We start from the raw sequence: 21806 nt of genomic DNA, 5'->3' as shown, positions 1-21806 counted from the left end.
ACCCTTTGTATCTGAGATATACACATTCTTTCAAAATGGCCGCCGACAATACACTAAAGCCCATATCTTTGCTTCTGTTATAGCTATAATGACAAAGTTGGTGTGTAACTGTACATTATTAAGGTCAAGGAATCCAATTAAACAGGTTCTAAGGCTAAAAAATCTATTGCTTTATCCATACCAAGACTTCAGGCAAATTATGCACATTTTTATTCAAAAAAGCACAATTTTAAAGGTGCACTCACTGAAATAACTGAATGTGCAATATGATAAGTATTCTGGCTGCATGTATTGAGTAGTGTGAAAGCAAATACATAACTATATTTACAGTTGTATTGGGACACAATGACAAGTATGGTTAGTAAGACAAATCTTTCCAGTCAACAGTAAGACATACTAGGCAATGTTAATAGGCTCAGCTGACAGACCTAGCTCAAGTCGTCATCAAAAACAAGGGACCAGCCACGCCTCATTTGTACAGATGTGATGTCTGGAATACGACGTTCGATATCCTCCCTAAGGTGTGTACTGTGGCATTTGAGGTGTGGAAAGCCCAGATCAGCAGTGCGCTTGTCATAGAGGGCTGTCAAGTCAGACAATGCCAGCGATTCTTCTGAGCCACGATCATCTTCGATGAATGTAAGCAACTCATTGTGGACATGTGCTCTGATGATTTGAGTTGTAGTTCTTTCAGTCTTTTCACATCCCAGATTCTGCTTTTCTGTAGAGCCTATTCAGGCATAGTGTGATAAACAGCATCAATAGCGATCATGTCACCACCAGCTAGCTGAGCCAACAGATGGTGGTCACCCACCATTTGAGCACTTTCTTTCACTTTTCTATTCATGTCAAGGCTGGCAGCATTCCTCATGTCCTTGATGTTGCCCACTTCACCACAGAAGAGACATGCTTTGTGGACTGGTTCACATGATGATGTTGACGGTGTGGGTAGAGCCTGTGTGATGGACTTGCCACTCATGTGTCTTGTTTTTACTGGGCTTTCAGACTCTTCCTCCTTTTTTCTGGCTCTCTCAACCTTTTGAGTGTTGATGGCATCCCTGCAGCTCTTGTGCCAAGCGACTGGATTCAGATGCACTACATCCTGAGTCTCCATCTCCATTGCCACCACCACTAATGTCATCCACTGCAACACAATCTGGCAAATCACCTAATTCCTTCAGCTCCTGGATGTTATCTATAACTCCATTGTAACATGCATGACGTCTTTCCGGCTTGTTTCTGAGTTTAACAAATGAGGAGGGATCTACAGCTTTTTCATTGCTTTCCTTTTGGCTGGACTGACATATGAAGCATAAACTCCAGTTGTTGTGATTTAATTTGATTTAGCTCCCCAGCATTTTAATCATTTAATAATATTGTAATCATAATTATCCTATGGTATAAATTGTTTTACATAGCCACAACATTAAATGCTGTAACAGATATCTGCTCAAAGAGTAGTACCAGATGAAACCAATAATAAACTGCTCAACAGCAATATCAGATGCAACCACTAGATGTAGCCATAGGGAACTGATCTGTTGAAAGTGGAGTTCTCCTACTTAGGTCAGCAGTTTAAGGTTGCTGAGGCTAGCAGTTTTATGGCAGCTGGAATAGTGTATGCTCTCCCTGACCGCTTAGATTTCCTGATTTCTTCCTGTTAAGTTCCCAATGTTCTCCTCTTTTCCTCCCTGATCTGCCAAAAGATTGAATTAATTAATGCTGGCACTGCAGTCTTGTCTACAAAAACAGTCTATGATTACCCATGTACCGATAGGGTTCCCAACTTTCTCCCTATTTCCCCCCATTGCAGGAAATAATGGCGTAATAAAAGGACATATTTGGGCATGGGTTGGACACCATTGGATTTGTGCCAAAGTAGCAAGGGCGTAGGTTTGGTTTCAACATTGGTAGGGACCATATAACAGTGTAGCCTGCATACACAATTTTTGCTGGGGACGAGAGGTTAAACCTCTTAAATATTCTTATATTTATGAAATTGAATAATACCAATACAATGTTCTTAGTGTATCACATCCTGCCTGCAGCTGCGTCCCTCCACTCTCTCTCGACTTCTGCTGCTGCTGCGTCCCTCCACACTCTCTCTCTCTCTCGGTTGCTGCTGCGTCCCTCCACTCTCTCTCGGCTGCTATCTCCGCTCTCTCTCTCTCTACTGCTGTTTCATGCAAAAAAATGATTTTATTAAAATTGAGATTTTCATAGGATTTTTAAACTGACATTCAACTCATACATTGATATATCTGTCCATTAGGGGAGTCACAAAATACCAGACAGTAGGCAATACCTATTGTGAAATTCCACAATCCTGGATGCCTAGTTCGATACCATAGTTGGGGGAAAAAAAATACTTCAACATACACTACTTTGTTTAAAACACCCTCCAGCCAATATAGTAAGAGGAAAATTATGAGATTCCAGTTGGCAAGTATACGTTAGCTAATAACTGTAGGAAACCAGGCTACACAGGGACGGGCTTGTATAAAGAACTAGACCTGAGCCCTCATAAAACTAACGTTAAAGGATTAACATGGTGGTTCAATAAAACACTTTCCAGGTATCTTTAGGCAACAACAAAACACATGTGTTTAACTATTTCAGAATTCATCCATACAAATTCTTTTAAAACATGTTTTTAGAGGTCTGAATCTGCCACTCAAAAAGTTCACTCACTCAAAACTGGGCGTGATTCATAACAACTGATTGACAGTTCTCTGAGCAAATGACCAACTGGAATCATTATGATTGACAGGCGTGTGCACCGTTACCATAGCTACCACCGCTCCGAGCTAAACAACACAAGAGCTAGATCGCGCAACAGCCAGATCAATAGCCATTTTTCTAGCTGCTAACCAGGGGCATTTACAAAGTCCTTAATATTATATTAACCCCCAAACATTATAAAGATACACGCTACCTAACAGGCCGTATCCTCGAATTTGCATTAGGCCAATTTGGGAAAAGTACGATAAAAGTATAACGACGACACGTCTCCCCTGCGACACCGAGGAAAAGCACCCTGCAGCCGGCCACGCAAGCTTGGAGGCTTGGGCTATTAGACTAGCTTTCAGCCAGCTACGAACAGTATAGACAGTCAAATAATTGCAACTGTGGGTCTTACCAGAAGACAGATCATTTGCGCTGTGAAACCGACATAAAATCCGCATTGTTCACCAGTCTAACGTTATTTATCTTAGTAGGTGTCCAACAAAGCCAGTTGAACACTGAAACGTTACTGTTCTGGGAACATCTGTCAGTTGTGGTGATATAAAGGAATTGAGTGGAATACCACCGCAATAACTGATTATTAGTCAGATCAATTCAATCATTATAGCTTGTTTCATATACAAAGGCAACACAATGTGCGCTTTACAGAAAGGGGGAGAGGATGTAGCCTACATGTAGCCTACTTATCCTACCCCGAATTATGTGGGAGACTGCATGCGTTTGGAGAGATAGCGGGCCGTGCACCACGACTCCGTGAGCGCAGCGGTCAAGGGGTATAGCCTACTCCGGAGTCTGGAGACTAACAGGTCATGCAGTCAATAGATCTCGTTTTGAATGTTATTGTAATGCCCTCTGGTTCTAATAGAATATATCTACTGGAGCTGTTTAATCCCAAAATGCGCAATGCTTCCTGAAGTTGGGTCGGATCGAGGTGCTGGGATGATCAACATTATGTGGAGCAGCAGATGCCACAGTGATGATAAGGTTTACACAACTTTCAGAATGTTTTGCAGAATTACAATTATTTAGAGTTGTAAATTATGAAAGGAACATAATAACTTGACTTAATATCTTCACCTCCACCCACCCTGAAATGTAGTCATCATTTTAGCACAATAGCCTCTATATGCGCATCACAACGCTGCAATACAAGACCTTAGGACAAACGATTCAGTACACAGCAGGTGTGTTTGATCAAGTTCAAATGTGAGAATAAATAAATGACAAAAACCCGCACGGGTACTGTAGGACTACGTCTTTATTTTCCGAGGTAATTGTTGCGCATACAACATGACATTAAATTAAGACAGGCTACTTTCTCATAAAACAGGGCGGTGTTGTAACATTTATAATATCATTAGGTGACATTGGCTGCAACCTGTCTTCCAGGACCTGCACACCTCCAGAGCCCTGAAGGGACCTGGACCTCCCGAGTCCCAGTATTGGAAATGTAGTGATCTGGCTACAAGAAAAGGGGACAAATTATAAAAGCGATTAGTAATAGCATCGATATTTAGCATATGCAAAACAGCATAAATTACAACAATAGGCTATTTATCAGTAAGTCTAAATTATATCGAATTAAGTTTGAGCGAGAGATAATCGGGGGGTTCCTGTGGAGACAAACTGACTTATATCCACCTTTGACTTCGTAACTTTGCCTATTGTATTGGCCTATACAACAAAGCACGATCACAACAGTTATGGTAGGCTATCGCTTCGGAAACCTTACAGCACAGTTTGCACCTGGTGCAAGTAGATTTGATGCCAGGGAAGAGTACAGCATGGTGCGCTGTGTTTCTGCCAGGGAAGAGTACAGTATGGTGCGCTGTGTTTCTCCCATTGCACTGGAGGGCTAACGTTACCAAAAGCAAATGCATTAGCTAACGTTAGCATGCTATGATAATTAACACAGCTAGCTGACATTCCAAACATTAGGCTAGCTAACGTCAACATGCTGGATAAAGACAGATAGCTAGCTGGATCAGACAGCTTTTTAAAAACTGTTGCCAATTACAGCTAACGTTATGGTTCGTTTATCTACCATTAGCTAGGTTGGCTACTAATCAGACACGATCATGGTAAAAACTTCCCAATTTGTATGACAACCACAAATACAATTAGGCCTATAAAATGTACAAATTATATTAAAATAAGAGGTGGTCATCATTGAGACTGCAACTATTCAATTGTTCTCAAGATGAGAAAAGGTTCAGAACTACCTTACCGTGTTCGATAGATGGTGAAACGGCGCAGACAGGTTTCAGTTGGAGGCGGTGCAGGGGAGTGGAGGAGGGTTTTTCAAACTTTAGGGTGACGTCAACAATGGGAAAAACGTCACGAATTCGGAGTATTTTTACCCCGAGTCAAATTGGACTGAAAATGTTACGCTTCCAGTTTCTCAAAAACGACAAAACGGATATATTTAATGTTTTTATTGTGTTTCTTCAATGTCCTATTGTGCAAATAGCACGTTCAAACTCAAAAAAAGTGAAAATCACCATGTTAATCCTTTAAGAGCTCTCACGGGCTGGCTAACCTCTAGATAACGTATGAGTATTCAGTTTCCCCTATAATTGTAACAAGAACCCCTGTCAGGCTAAAACAATGTATTTATTTTTATATCAAAACTTACGACTTTATCACTGACATTTTTTAGCATAAGTTAATGGGAGTTTAATATGGTGAAAATTAGCATCACGTCTAGCTGGCTTTGACAAAGCTATAGCTAATAGCCTATCGGCTAGTATTCATTGCTGACACTAACAGTCGTTAGTTGTAAGGACGCCGTGATGTCCCATTCAATTAAATCTGTGATGGGCAGCTAATGTATGATAATGTAATGGCTGCTGCAATTCTAATGTTACAGTATGATAGAAGCCATCTTAACAGTTCGCTAGCTAGACAGCATCAGCAGTTGATAATTTTCCACAATGGAAAGACAAGTGATGTTAGTTTAGGTAACATTAGCTAGCACCAACCTAGCTGGTTTTCATGTGGTTACTGCCTAACGTTAGCTACTTAGTTTACCAGTAGCTAGCTAACCTAGCTAACGCTAACTTTACTTACAGTTGCGGAGAAAAAGCTCCTGATATCTCTCATCCTCTTCAGAGGGGGAGGCGACATTGTGGTGGATGTACCTGAACGGCTGTCAGAATCACAACTGTGGCTTGCTGTCAGCGTCTGTCTGTAAGGCTGTTGGTCTTCAGATCCAGCAAAATGTAAAAAAAAATGCAATGATCTATCTTAGCCAAATGAGCCAATCAAACGTGAGTTTAAAAAATATCAAAATAATACTGGGATGGCACATTCACGGTGGAGGAAAGGGGTAGGCTAACGGTCTAATATGGAACTCCGAACAATGCAAACTAACTCACTCAAAATGGTACGGTCAATTCTGTCTTTCCAAACTATTGGAAGGTCATCTAAATTATCTAATATAACTGCACTCCAAAGATAATGCGAACAAGGTTGCTTAAAAGTTGGTAGGGACAATTTGGGCCTCCCAAAATGTTGGTAGGGACATGTCCCGACCGTCCATACGCAAACCTACGCCCTTGCAAAGTAGGGATGATGTTTGGAAAGTGGGATGTGGTCAAGAAAGAGGGGGATGGTGGCAGACTATTTAAGGGGTAACACAAAGACAAGGGTGTGTCTCTTTCCCGGGAAGCACCGGCTTTACTGCTATTTTGTTTCTGAAGAAGCAATAAAGTCATCGCATTGGACTCCTGGTGCCTCAACTTGTTTTCTTTTTGGACTCTGAATCTATTTTGAAACTTTGAAACTAGTCTGAACTTAGATTTATTTCTTGAAAATTGACCTGAGACATACTAAATTATTTTACTCAACAATTGGCGAGCCAGACCCAGGAGGAGGAGGCATCCGCTACCCTACGCCAGGACCGGACCTGTCCGCGTCAAACACACAGGGCCCTAAATTACAAAGGTAAGCAGAGCCATTTATAAAGTCTGCTAATTCATTTTAACGTGCGTTTGACGTGGTCAAGATCTACCCGGGCTGCACTTAAATCTCCCCTCTTCAAAGAATCTAGAATAAATCTTACTCTAAATTGTGTTTATCAGATTTGGGCTATTTAAAACATCAAAGGCACCCAGAATCCTATGCGATTGTTTGTCATAACTGTCGTGTGTTATGTGTTGTGTTACGTGTTAAGTGTTATGTGCCACGGAGCAGAAAGTGTGAATGGATAGCAGTTGGCTTGTTGCATGACTAACTCCATGTACAGACTATAATTTCTGATTCCCGTAACACCAGTGTTGAGAAATGTATAGTACAGCCATACTATATGACTATATGAGATATGTAGAAATTGTACGGGTGTGTAAATATAGTACGGGTGTGATACATTTGAAGAATAAATTAGCCTACTCAGGCTTAAATTCTTCCTCTGATGGTTGGGAGGCCCCAGTCAGAGTATATGTAGAAATTGTATGGGTGTGTATATAAGTAATTTCCCGATGGAGGTGAGAATGCCCCCAACGGACACGGAAGAGGCCTAAAAACCCCCTAAGGTTAGGGAGGTTGATAAAGTTGCCAAGTGAAGTGCAACTGCGCGCTGCCAAGAGGGCAATAAATACTGCTAAGAGATAGCAAAGCTGATCAGAGAAGGGTAGATGAAATTGTAAATAAGTGTAAATAATATGCCGGTAGAGTGAATGGTCGAGATCTCCTGTGAGAATAGAATAATTTTGTGTTGTGGTTTTTCTTTCTAAAAATACTGGCTTGTAGCGAGTGTTTCTATGATTTAAGAACTGTATTTAGATTCTAAACAGGTGTTACTATTGAGTCCATAAAAGCGAGGCCATAATTTACGATCGTAGGGGCCCAACAGACTTTCATGTATCGGTAAGCTAAGGAAGGCGCCCATAAATTCTTGCGTATCGATTTACGATCGTAGGGGCCCAACAGACATTCATGTATCGGTAAGCTAAGGAAGGCGCCCATAAATGTAAGCGCCACGTAGCTGAAAAGAAAACACAGTGAAGTGAAGATCACGGCCATTGACCATTGAGGAGAGGGAGGCAAAGCGAGCCTCATAAAGTTTTAACACACATTTTTTAGAGAGGAAGCAATAAGCACGAGCAAAAAAATAACGAGACAACACGACGGGGGGCCCCAGCGTGATGTGACAAAACCAGCAAAGCAGCCTTGCAACCTCGTGTCACCAAATGCTGGCGTTGTCACCAGTGGTGTCAGCCCAAGATGCCACAACGGTGACCCATGGAGGGGCTACATCAGACATTGTTGAACAGATACGAACATTCTTGGCTGAAAGTCTGACGCCCAGACGAGCGGCCATGCAGACAGAGACTGAGAATTACAGCAGCCACGGGAGTAGTGTGACAGTGACGCCTCGACCCTCCACAGCTCAAAGCAGGAGGGGGACAGCCTACCAGCCCACTGAATCGATCCAGGCTGGACGGGATGATAGAGGTGCCGAACGTGTACGGAGGGATCTCCCTTGTACTCTGATCCTACTCAGCAGCGGAAATCATGGAGCTAGCACAGACACTGCCCAACCTGCAGGAGTGTGGGGGAAAGTTTGTTGGAGCGTTCCACAACCTATATAGATAGAAAGATACTTTATGAATCCCCTTGGGGAAATCCAATGTATCTAATAGCTCACGGCACAACATAACATAGAACGACACAGCAATAGTATTAACAGAACAAGAGACAGATGGCAGAACCAGAGCTCTGAGACATCTCCAAGACAAAACAATGAGGGCCAGGAAGACCCCATAAAACTCTCTGTGTGCACTATGTGGTAAATTTAGACATTGGAAGAACGAATGCCCGGAGAACCTTGAGGGAGGCCAGGAGCAGCGCCATCGCTACTGACCAGCGAACAACCAAATGCAAAGGCGTGGCACCCGGCAAGCTGACGCGAGGAATCAAAAACACGGGAGGAGGGGCACTGTCGGGCGGCACGAGGTGATGGGGGTGAGTTCGTTCCATTTTCCATTTGATACACAAGTGTTAGTGCAGAATAGAATCACTGATTTAGAAGCACTGCTTACACCACTCACAGGGTGCAATGCCCGAGATACACCACAACTAATAAGCTCTACCTGGAGTAAACTTAAGTGAAATGGTGAAATGGTGTCATTTTTAGTGGACACAGGAGCGGGCAACATAACTCATTAACAAAGAAAGCTTAAAGAATCATCCTAAAATGAGTGGCAAATTAGAAACCAGCATCAGACATAGTTTTATGTTTTCTAGTGTATGTTCAATTAACCTGGTGGAGAGGGAATTAATTTAGGCATTTGAGCGTCACATTATACCGACCCCAGTGGGCCTGGTACTGAAAAGTTAAAGACTTAAAAACTGTCCACGTGTCAGAGACGACCTAGAGAAAAACAGCCACTGTATGTATATCAATGGTTGATCACTTCTCCTACCACTGATTTGCTCTCTCATGCACGCACACGCTTAGGGGAGACAGACACTGAGCTTATGTTATAAGGTGCACCTGCTCATGTGCACGAGGGAAGGGATAGCAGATTTGAGGAAAGGTGGGAGGAGAAGTAGGTGGTGACAGCATTAGGTTTGAGCTACTTATTGGCAGGGAGCCAATTGTGCCGCTTCTGTTAAATTGACTGAAACCCAGAAGGGTCTATTTAACATGCCTGATTCTTCTCCTCATGTGTCTTTAGCGAAGCGCCAAAGGATCAATGGTGCGACTTGGGGCCATGGATACGAGCTTGTCGTGCGCTACCAGACGATTGGTGGTGAAACTCATCAGTCCTCCCCCATGTACAGATGTTCAAGCGAGTGGGGAGCGACTGCCTGTTTAAAGAATTGTGTGAAGTTTTCTTTGACGCGGCTAAGAGCGTCTGTTTTGTTTTCAAATGTAACAAAGGTATTTTTGTCAGATTGTGCACGGAACTGGGAGATGAGGAGCGTCTTGCTACCCTCCCAGATCTGTGAACAACAGGGAAATATGATGTGGGTTTAGTGCATTCGGCCCCACCGGTGGTTGTTTCACCCAGGTCAAAGTATCGCCCTTGTCTGAAACAATACCCGGTCAAGCCTGAGGCGTTGGAGGGCAATCAGGCCACTGTTTAAAGCTTTGAGAAAGGAGTAATCAGTGAGTTACCCATGGGCAACCAGGTGCGCACGCCTATCTTTCAGGAAAAGAAGGTGCGGGACCCTGGAGAACTGACAGAGTGGAGGGCAAATGCTAAATGGTTCACAATTGTAGACCTCTCGAATGCATTATTTTCCATTCTAGTCCACGAGGACAGTCAATTCTGGTTTGCAATTAGGGATGCGCATGGTATTGACCATTGCGCCAGGGGGGAGGTGAAACAGTATGGCCGCTACAGTAGAGACAAAAACATTACCCAGATTTTGTTTTCTTGTTTAAAATCGTAATAAAAATTAATGTTTTAGTGAGAGGTATTATTAATTCACTACAATTGTATTAGGTCCATCACCAATGTGCATAACAAAAATAAAGCCAGAAGACTAAAAAGCGCAAATGTAGGCCTAACAATTCATTAGGCCTCCGAGTCTTTAATATTATAGTAATTCACCTTATGCTATTCAATGGTTATGGGTGCACGGCACATTGCCACTAAAGTGTGCTTATATTAATTAATATAGACAAATCATTTGTTTTAGTCAAGACGTGACAGAAATCTGTGCAACAATAGCGTATGACTAAATTCCAAGAGGAGCGCGGTTATTGAGCTTTTGAGATTCGTATAGCACGGTTCGCCGGGGCTCAGGCGGAGAAGCAGGACGACGAAACTAATTTTACCAAACGTAGCTCCGGTCGTATCCCAAGGCCTCTGGGTTCGAGGTTAGTTTTGGCTGAGATAGTGCAACTGCTCAAGGGCCCTTCTGGTGCCTAGAAACCTCCCGTCAGGGCATGCAAAAAAAATTGTCCGCGGTGGAAGCAGCTTGCCTGGTGCCAGGACTCACCAGACTCCACTGGTTTTAGTAGTTATGTCCAGGCGGACCACCAAGTTGTGGATACCTTCTTGCACCATCATTAGTGCCATTTGACCTCAAGTACCACACTGTAAAACTTATAACAGTAACTAGTCAAGTGTGAACACACCTCATTCGACTGTTACTGTATATTTCACTGACATATGACTATAGGTATAAATTCCATCCAAATTTGTGAAATAAAGCAATATATCAATTCACTGGCCTATATACTAGGCGATACTGGGCATTCATTCACAATTATTTGGCCTACATGTCATGGGACATTGACATGTCGATGGGAGCTTCCACTACAGTGGATCTCAATTGGGAAAATGCCCATATGTGTGCAGAATGCCTGGAGTGGCAAAACGGCAGAGAATGATAGAGAGGGGAAGGGAGACAACTTTGGCATTGTAACTCCAGAACCCTTTCTCTAGTGAACTATTTCTTGCCTGTCATTATTTTCTGTATTTTAGTAAGAAAATGATGTAAAAAGAACTAAACACAATCTCGATTACTATCACAACCGATCACAACACGCGTCTAATGCAGACAGACCACAGAAACTGGGGGGTGGTTGTTAGCAATTAATCTCCCCCTAGGGACAAAGAGGTCAGGTTGATATGATTAGGTGTAGCCGGCTGGACACCTCCCTAACTGGTACCTTACAATAAGGTATAATATACTAAGCTTTGACAATAAATGTTGAATGTGTGTCATTACATCTATTTGCATCAGAGCTTTGAGTGTCCAGCGACTTACTTTATTGTAATGCCTATTTTCACTTTCATGTTTGTTTTTGTTGGCTGGCACCTCATCACCACAGGTGTGCGTTGCACTCACTTCGACACTACTCACCTGGTGAACACAGGGAGCTGTGATTGGATGACCTGGACCCGGATGATAACCAGCAGTAAGGTGCTGATGATCAGGATGAGGAGCTTGAGGAGTGTCTGCAGAACGGTGTAAGGGACACCATCTTTGCCTCGCAGTACCTGTAGTAGAGTGTCCACCAGCATAGGCAGGGTGAACTGAGAGTGGGAGCAAGTGAGAAACAGAAAGAGAGAGTAGAGAGAGAAAGAGCGATGGAGAGAGGAATGTGTTAACCAAGACATCTGTACACCAACTGAGCTTCGCACTGTAAATTCAAATGTTCAAACAAATCAAGGTCAGTTCTCTTTGAGATAACTTGACAGAATGAACTTTGACGGTCCATAAAGTACTTAGTACAAGGACATGTATAAATAATAATAAATAATCATCGCACTAGCTATACATTTGAAAAATCACAACACTTTTATGCACGTTATTGAAAACATACAGGCCTGTCTCATTTATATACTTTATAAATGAGACCAAATATAAGCATTTAGGCAGAGGCTCTCATTGTTTTTATTGAGTCTCATCAATAAAACAGAATCAGAATCAGAATTCATTTATTGTACTATACATAGGATTTACACCTTGGTGCTTTACAACAATACAACAGTGGCCAAGTGCAAGGACAGGACAGGACAGTGCAAGATACAAACATAGTGCAAAAACTAGCAATGCAATTGGACTATAAAAGAGTCATCGCAGCAGTCAGTTTAGTGCAAAAATTGCAGGGGGTGGGGAAGAGAGTCAGAGGGGAACCTTTTTAATAAGGCTGATGGCCGTGGGGAAAAAGCTGTTCCTGTCTTGAACAGTTTTGGCCTTTGAAGACCGCATCGATTTACTGCACTTTTTGTAAAATAAAATCCTATACATGCAATAAATAGGTCCAGGGGAACACAGCTGCCCCCTGAACGGCACCGTATGGAGTGGAAACGCCCACTTGTTTATATCTGATACGCTGCACCACTGCCCCATCTAGTGGGCGAAAAAAAATCGAACTGAGCACCTTTAACTAAAATAAAAACAAAAACTAGGCTTTACAAAAAAACGATAACTAACTAAAACTGTATGGTGTGTTTACAAAACAAACTAAAATAAACTACAATTATAGAGAAAATGTCCTTAGTTTTAGTCTTTTTCATTTCATACATAAGCCTAGTATTTTGGGTGGATATGAAATCTATCCTTCATTTTTTTTAGCTGTGCCCTTGCACAGACCTGACGTGCGCCAGCTCCATTTTCGATTACGGTTCGATCACCGGTGTCAGCGAAGAAAGGATTTCTAGAAACCCAAACTTCCTGCAAAAATTGGACCAATCACAAAACTGTCTACAAGCGCATGGTGTTGAGGGCGTATCCAGAACCAGAGCAGACCCGAAGATCGTTTGCTCTGTCCATATTGCTGTGTGAACATGATTCGAACTAAGGTCCAAGTGCAATATTGTAACATATTATTCCCTGAATCGGAACAAATTCAGGTATGAAAGTGGCCTTACACTCCACTCAAAAAATATATAGATGTAGATTGTTACACTTTCATGTGAGGAGGGAAAGGAAATGTCACAAAGATTTAGGGTTTGTCAAAAAAACGCCCATCTGTGTGTGAGGGATGCTCACTCTCACAGCGAGCGAGGTTACAGAACTTACCCCTTGTGCAACAAACACCTCGTGGACACAGCAGATGCCAATGACAGTGATTCCCTGCTCTTTACAGAGTGTGGCTGCAGCCACCAAGACCACTGTAAGAGCAATCGGGGACCACACTGCGAGAGAGAGAGAGAGCGAGAGAGAGAGAGAGAGAGAGAGAGAGAGAGAGAGAGAGGGGGGGGGGGGGGAGAGAGAGAGAGAGAGAGAGGGGGGAGAGAGAGATCAGTAAGAGAAAGACTTTGCCCGAGAGGCTCATCTCAAAACACTATTAAAGAAGCACTTGACTCAAAAATAAAATGTACCACTGAAACATGATGCTAATGGTGCATGATGTAAGAAGAACAAGCTAATGGTTAATGGCAAGTGAAAGCATTCACAAGCTAACTTTAACTACCGCCATGTTCTCTATGCCTTAGTCTGTGATGCTTTGGCCACTCACAAATAGAAATTAAACGTAAAACTTATACTGGGATCTCAGCTACCAGTGCTGGTGTTACTCTGCCTGTTCTAGTTTTATATTTAGAAGTGACATTGAAAATTAGCAGGAGGTTGGGGTCTAGAGTCTCAGTCAAAACACCGCGTTTTCAGATTTCAATTAATAAATCCATGAGAAAGTCCTCCCACCCCCAAGTTTTTAATGGAAAGGGGGTATGGATGGGAAGAGTTACGAATAATGGGCCTCTTTAACCTCCCCAGTAGACGGCATTCAGTCTGTGTGGGGTATTCGGTAGTGAAATTTGTCACAGTTCAGGATTTAACCTCACAAATAATACCAAGCCTTGTCCATAAAATAAAAGGCATGGCAATGAGAAGGCTGATAGGTCAGTACTCTAAGGGAGGCTAACAACAGGTGATTTATAACGGGAAAAACACTCTTTGACAGAGGGGTGCAAAGATTAGTTTTGGAGTCTTACCTTAAGCCTATCTTAACAACCACAGTTTAAAAGCATCTGTAAGTGCACCATTCTAATGTCTTTCAACCATTCATTCAAAGTCTTGTTAGCCTTAAAGGTCAAAGATGTTATGGTCAGTTGGAAAAAAGGAAAAGGAGGAAAATATCGAGACAACCACTTTCTTCACTCACTTTAGACACTCACATTACCCACATTCACAGAAATTCCTGCTTTAATGAGTATCCTTATCTGCTCCTAAATCAAACACGCATCACCCTATCATGAGTGATTACCATAATCAGCTGCCAACTCTCTCCACCCTGATCTCGCAACACAGCTGCCCGCCTACACACAGCCTGGAATGACTTCCTACTTCTAGTCAACCAAATCTTGAAACTGAGAAAGCAATCAGCTGCCTAAAACAGTTTGTGTTAGAAGAGCCAGTGTCAGTACATGCTAACATAACCACAAAGGACACAAAGCCATTGGTTGGCAAGCGTATCAAGGGAGAGGATTAAGGAAATGCCACCAGTTGAGGCGTGTGCTTAGTTATCTGAGACATCTGATGTACTGTTCTCTTGTATTGATGTGCATGACAGTGTTGAGGGAGAAGACTTACCAATAGAATGGTCTGCACCTTTGGACCTGGTGTAGGCCAAAAAAGCAGCCAACAGAAAGATGGAGGATAGGAGCTCAGCTCTGCCAACCACACCTGTAACCTGTCAACAGTCAACAAACAAAAACACTCAAAAAAAACACTTTTGATACCCGAGGATTTTCTTTTGGCAGCATATCCCAATCTCGACGAGACACACTCCTGAAGGTCTTCCGGTTTTTCAAGGTATCCGTCATGATAGGAATGTGCTGTAACCTGATTTGGTGTGTCAAAGTAAAAGGAGTCGTTTTGTATTTACCATCATATAAAACTGTCCATATAAAAATGTTGACAACACTGTACTCTTGAGATATTTGTGTTCATTGCTCATGTCCTTTGTTATATGATTCACTCAAATATCATATTAGAGATTACAGTGATAGCTAACACATAATGGCCTACCATGTAGGCAACTTCTCTGTAACTATTTGTGCACTCTCCTGTTAGTCATGTCTCTTTTATGAAGTAGCTAGCCCATGTTTACTGCTCTGTATATGTTCTTAGCCAATAGACAAACATTTTCCAGGAGCTTGCTCAATCGTCTCGTTGAGAGAGGTCAGGGAAGAATTTTTACGGCTCACTTTTCTGGCCCCCGGGTGAAACTGGCTTTTTGCTGCCCTCTGGAATATGTAGGGGTGGGAGCCTATGCCCACCCTCCCATTGCTCTCTATAAAGCGCATTATGTTGCCTCTGTGTATGAAATGCGCTATATAAATAAAGTTTGATTTGATTTGATGTCACAGCTAAGTCACAGCTAACCATATAATGGATCTATATGGACATATATATGTTTAGCTGGGCATATATATGCCCATAGACATCCATTTAGCTGTCACTCAACTGCAACATGAGCAATGAGCGCTAATGTCAAGAGTGCACATTCTGTCAAAAAAAAGACTGTTGTATATGATTGTAAATAACCTTATAAAAGGGCTTAGGATGCTAAATACCAAACTACTCCTTGAAATTGAATATATGCATACAGCTGTGAAAATAAAGTTGGTTAAATGCCCAACAACACACAAGTAATTTAAGCATATTACAGAGAGATTGAATAGAAGCCCCATGTGTAGATGTACTACTGTGAATGATGACTGCCACCAAATGGAGGGATGTATAACTGCACAGGTCTCGTTTCCAGCAGAGCACCTGGCTGGTCAATACTGAGGTACAGTAAAACATTCAGAATGGTACAGTATCTGGGAACTGGCCTTATTCTATATAAATGTAGATAGTCTATTGTTCGATCCATCCGTCTTCAGGTGTAAGAGTTATCTAATCTGTAATGTTGGTCCACAACACAGCATCTGCAAGATATAAAGTTGAAGCTCCACTGAACTGGCCTTTAATACACATACACCCAGTGGCCACTTCATTAGGTACACCTATCTGGTACCGGGTGGGACCCCTTTTCGCCTCCAGAACAGTTTCAAGGTTTGACACGTTTTGAGCTCAGAGATGGCCTTCCGCACACCAATGTTGTAAACAGCTGTTCTTTCCATTAGCTTGAACGCGTCTGGCCATTCTCCTCGGACCTCTCTCCTTAAATAAGGCATTTATATGCACAGAACTGCCACTTACTGGATGTTTTTAGTTTATCGCACCATTCTCTGTAAACTGGTTGGTGTTGCAGGACAGGCTAAACTAGCAGGTGTACCTAATTAAGTGGCAACTGAGGGTATAGACTGAGAATTGGGCCAACATACTGTAACAAGAGAGATAGACATGCCCTAATCAGAATCACTCATACAAAATGAGACTATCTGCACCACCATGTCAGTCCCATGAAGAACCTAATAAAAGACATCACTTGGCAAGTTTTGGGACAATTCACACACATTCAACAACATTTTAAGCCGAAACTATGACAAAGATCATGGTGTAATTTCATATAAAAAACTTAGTAAGTGGAGATGTTTCAACATGTTTAACGGACATGGATAACAGGGGCACCACATAAAATTCAACATCCGCATTTGGTGCATTCAGAAAGACACTCTCAAGACACTCAACAGGCAGACACTCACTTGAGAAAGACAGCCAGACGGACACACAAGGGGTCTTTGTCCATGTTTATCATGAAGGGACCTTCAGTGTTCAGTGCATCAAATGAAAAACAAATGATCCGTTGAGAGAGATTCCAGACGGAGATAACGCTAAAGGGCATTGGCTGGACTAAGGGCTCATTTGTGAGTGTAATGGGTTCCTTTCAGAAGGTCTGAGAGAGAGAGACTGCACTTAGGCCAGTAGAAGGGGGATGGACATGAAGAAGATCGGAGCACCAGAGCTAACTGTGTAACATTACCAGTCTTCCCTAGGCGACAGAATGTTGCCTTTGTTTTTTCTATTCTCTTCTCAAGGCCTGTCTGGCCATCAGTGCAATTTCGCTGAATGGGAGGAAATACAAGAACAAATTGGGGGGAAGGGTCTAGGAGAGAGAGGCTAGAAGGGAGTGAGGTCAAGTTCAGATGGATGCCAGCGTCAGAGCTGGGTTCAACTGCAGTTCAGTTCCAGTTATTATTTTAAACATTAACAACAAAACACAAATCTACATTAAAATCAGATGAGAATGTTTTAAAAGGGACAGAGCTCAACTCTGACAAAGGCAGTGCATTACCTCTTTCAGTACTGCATATGTGAATTTTGGTAATTCCGATACCACTCATAAGGTGATATTGATATACTAACACTATCATTGTGCAGCTAATTTTGATATTAGCCTAGAAGCATTAAAGCAGCAATCATTAACTTTATTTACCGCTAGATGGCAGTAAGAGACTTTAAAACATATAATATATACAATACTGTGCAAAAGTCTTAAAGGACATAGCCAACATTTTGGGAAATACGCTTGTTTTCCATCTTCCCTGGGGTTAGACAAGCAGTATGAAGCATTTTCAATTCTGTGCGTGCAATATGGAGTGGCGAGAACTGGACCGATTAGCCTAGCTTAGCGGCATTCACTGGTACCAGGTTAGGCCGATTAGCCTACTTTCCAAATGTCACAAAATAACCCCCCAATACAACTCCAAAACTATTCTGTTTAGCGTTTTTAATGCGTTGCGCAGGCGTTGTGGAGTTGTGCATGCACAGATCACTCTCCCAACAGGTGATCGCTCTACAATGTCTTAATTTTGTTTAGAATATGATGCGTTATCCGGGCTTAATAACCTCACCCATCCACAAATATCAATTATTAAAAAGAATACATAGGCTAAATATTAAATATTAAATTTTGAAAATTTCGAACTTCAAATGTCTGAATTTAGGTTTAAACGTGAACACAACGAACAAACGTCCGAATGTTTGGGGCCAGCCCTAAATGGTTCCCAAGCTTCTTGCAGAAGTACAGATTTTTTCAATATCATTCATGTTTATTTGTATTGACTGTAATGTTATAGTTTTTTTACGAGCAAATAAACACTTACTGTCCAGATAAATAATTGTCTTTGAGGGCTTATGAATTTTGCACAGTACTGTACGTTTAAGGCACAGGGGAGGAGCAAAGGCACAGGCCGGTAATTGACAACACTGGCAGAAATGCTGGAATAACAAGAGACAGGTGACGGGTAGAGGTGCGTTATTGAAGTAGAACGCTATGGCTCAGTGAAACAATCTGATATCGGGTGGTTTTAATTAGTTTGACATTGTGAATACAATCAATGATTGCAGCTTTAATTGTGGTGTGTGGCAGTCCTAGCTACTCTAGAAGAATATCCATATCTATTTTTTTGGAAGAGAAGATTCACATTTCTTGCAGTTCTTATTATGAGTTTTAGAGGGAACTGGTAGGGGGGGGGGGAGGACACTCTGGACAGAGGAATAGAGGATACTTTTTTTTTTTATCCTGTGGTTCTAGGTTAGTTGTGAGAACTGGTCTTGCTTCCATTCCAATTCTCTGAAGGCGTGCTACAGATGATATCTTATTTTGCCCAATAATGCCTTTGCATTGGCAGCTATGTGCTTTGCCACATTGTTTTTTGGGGAGTAAGGGGAAGTTAATTTCAAATAACATTCAGCTGAATAAGTCAATAAGAGAGTCTGAGTGTACAGTATGTAGACCTATGTTTACCCTTCAAAATAAGTAGCTGCCAGTGGGTGAGGATGTGCAGACTTACAGCCTCAGTGTGGATGGGGTGCACAGCAAACAGCAGTGCCGCCACCAGGCCGGAGGTCTTGTCCAGGAAAAGGCGGCAGACACGCAAGAAGAGCACACACACCATAGCGTGCAGCACCACATTGAGCAGATGGTAGGATGAGGCAGTCAGCTCACTGAAGAGGTAGTTCAGCCGGAAGGTGAGAACTGTCAGGGGTCTGTAGGATTTATGGCTCCTCTCCTGTGAACGACATTTGAAAAATTAAAAGTCTCTCCTGTGGTCGACATATGAAAAATTAAGTCTTGTCACTCAAATCCCTTGGGGCCAGTTCCTAGTTGTCTATCTAACAGATAATACAGTCTTATCTTAAGTGTAGTAGCCTAGAGGACAGCAAATGTTTTGAAATGTGTAAGGACTACAATTATCCTGTCAGTGTCTAAGGCTTTGTTCACACGGCAGTGAAATGTGACCCAAATCCGATCCTTTGTTGCCTACATGCAACTCAGGTCTGATTTTTTCATGACCGTCTGAACAGTGCAAGTCACATGAAATCTGATTTTTTTTTTTTTATCCAACCTGGGTCGCTTTCAGAGGCGGTATTATATCTGATACATGTCTGATGTTTTGCAACGCGCCCGCCGTTTGAACGGTCATTTCATGCTACTTTTACGTCTCTAGAGTGGTGACTTGCAAATTCGTGAAGCGTTCCACTGTGGTGCGCTTGTGCGGCATACTGCACGTCACAAGACGATCCTCATCCTTCTTCTCGTTACCATTTGCTCATACCATCGCCGGCTTCTGCACAAATAGCCTACTTGAAAATCAACCCGTAGTAAAGGCTAACTTCAGTTGTGGTTGTAACGTTATCATGGATGTATTAATAGAACATTATCCATGGTTAACGTTACTTCCGTAAACAGTGCGCTGCGCGTGACGTCCTGACGTCTTTGTTATTGTTCTTCTGCGCATGTGGGTCTGTTCAGGGCCGTGGGCAGTTCACACGGCAGTCAAATATTTGTTACATTTAAAATGTCATGTGAACAGCTAAAGAAAAAAATTGGATCTGTGTAAAATAATTGGAATTGAGCATTAAGACCTGCCGTGTCAACTAAGCCATAATGTCTGTGAAATAATTTCGGTGTCTGCTTGATCAGCTTTGCAATTCCTGCACATATGTGATGATATACGGTACCTAGGGAGTAGATGTACAGTGATAAGGAGCAGAGCCAATTAATGAATTAAGTTCATCCCACTTTTCAATGTTTTGCTAGGAAACTATATGCAACCTTAAAGTATATGACTACCTACTGTACATTGGCTCACATCTATTGGCTATTGGAAGTCGCTTTGGGTAAAAGCGTCTTCTAAATGTAATATAATGCAATGCATTCATGTCATATCACAGGCAATTCTTCACCTCAGCCATGGGCGTCCCCCAGAAGTCATTGAGGAAGAGGTTGCCAAGAGGGGTAGAGGGTCGGAGGTCCTTGTTGTCGAGGATGGCTGACACATCGTCAAAGACAAAGCCACACAACAAACTGTTCCAGTAACAGCCCACCACCAGTCCAGTCAAAAGCAAGATCTCCTTCCACGACACGACAGCCATTGCTGACCAAAGACTTCATTGATCACTGGGGAACAGAGAGAGGAATGAGTTCCACATTGCTTGAAATTGATATATGATGTCCACATACTGGTACAATGGCATTACTGTACATCTGACAAGTGCTGAGTTGAAACTGATATCTACAAGTATCGTGACATTAAGATATTAAGGCCCAATCCCAATACCCCCTCCTTAGCCCTAGCCCATGGCCCTACCCCTACATTTTGCGCGTTCACGCATTGGGTAGTGTATCCCGGCTTCTAGGGCTAGAGGGCATATGAAGGGCTAGTGGACGTTCTTGTCCAAAACAAGGGTTTTCAGATGCTGACGAAAACGCACACGATGCTTTGCGAACCGAGGCAGTGATATGAAACATAGCTGCCGGTGCAATGAAAAAACATGGGAAAGAAGCCCAATATCTTCGCAAATAAATATTCAAAAATTTTAAAATCCGTGGAATAGCTTAGTTTAAAGTAGATGCAAATGAACATGTCATTGGATCGTTATGACACGCATTAAAAAAATCGCTATTCATGATGTCAACTGAATTTCATTGTTATTTAACAGCATGTTGATGCTCCAGTAGACTACGGTGCAATGTTGAATCTAATCTAATCAATATAACTTTGTGTAAACAGCTATTTTTGTGTGACAGTTGATCCCATGTCCCGTTCATGAAGTCAGAAATAGAATCCAGTAGCATGTTTTCTACACTTCTCTGCTCATCTGATATCAGTGCATTTCTATGTGCAGGTCTAACGTTAACAGACGGTGTATAAACATGTTTCCTGGATGTATTGATTAATCTGTCTTGTTCTGTCCTGAAATTTGATCAGATTTGTCACTATAATAATAGTAATCATACTGTAACATCCCAGTGACTCCACAGAAAATCAGGCAACTCATAAAACTCAGATTGAAGACGAGTGGTGTGCCATTTCTTAGGTAAAGATTTCAACCCGTCCCTTGTGGCTCCGTCCTGAAGGGCCACTACCCAGTCGAGGGCACTCCAAAACTAGGGGCTAGGGCGTAGGGGGAGTATTGGGATTGGGCCGAAAACTCAATGCTTTGCGAACCGATCGCAGTGATATGAAACATAGCTGCCGGTGCCGTGAAAAACATGGGGAGGAAACACAGAAATGTGGAAGCTAGCCAACCATATAATGCTATACTTAGCTATTCAGACATTACTTACGTTAGAGGAGTTACTCCACAGCCTTGAACGTATAGCTAACTGGGTACGCTAAGGGGGTACCCTGTTAGCTATCTCGCTATGATAGGCTAGTAACGTTAGCTAGCTAGCTAGCTAGCGATTTCAACCT

The 21806-nt window shown here is 42.3% G+C and overlaps 1 protein-coding gene across 1 annotated transcript in view; it reads right to left on the bottom strand.

The window, feature by feature from the left end:
- The window catches only part of tmtc3 (transmembrane O-mannosyltransferase targeting cadherins 3), a 43884-nt gene that overhangs the window by 21890 nt on the left and 188 nt on the right, over nt 1-21806 (bottom strand). Inside the window, exons 2-6 of the mRNA XM_084451200.1 lie at nt 20296-20509; nt 18900-19118; nt 14746-14845; nt 13234-13349; nt 11569-11741 (exon numbers count right to left, since the gene is read on the bottom strand). Of these exons, the coding sequence (XP_084307326.1) occupies nt 11569-11741; nt 13234-13349; nt 14746-14845; nt 18900-19118; nt 20296-20484 (797 nt within the window). The 5' untranslated portion in view covers nt 20485-20509. The remainder of the gene's footprint in view (nt 1-11568; nt 11742-13233; nt 13350-14745; nt 14846-18899; nt 19119-20295; nt 20510-21806) is intronic.

The sequence above is a fragment of the Borostomias antarcticus genome (genome assembly GCF_949987555.1).
Source record: "Borostomias antarcticus genome assembly, chromosome: 16".
Classification (NCBI taxonomy): domain Eukaryota; kingdom Metazoa; phylum Chordata; class Actinopteri; order Stomiiformes; family Stomiidae; genus Borostomias; species Borostomias antarcticus.
Note: the sequence above shows the minus strand (reverse complement) of the source record. Positions and strands in the feature narration are given on the sequence as shown.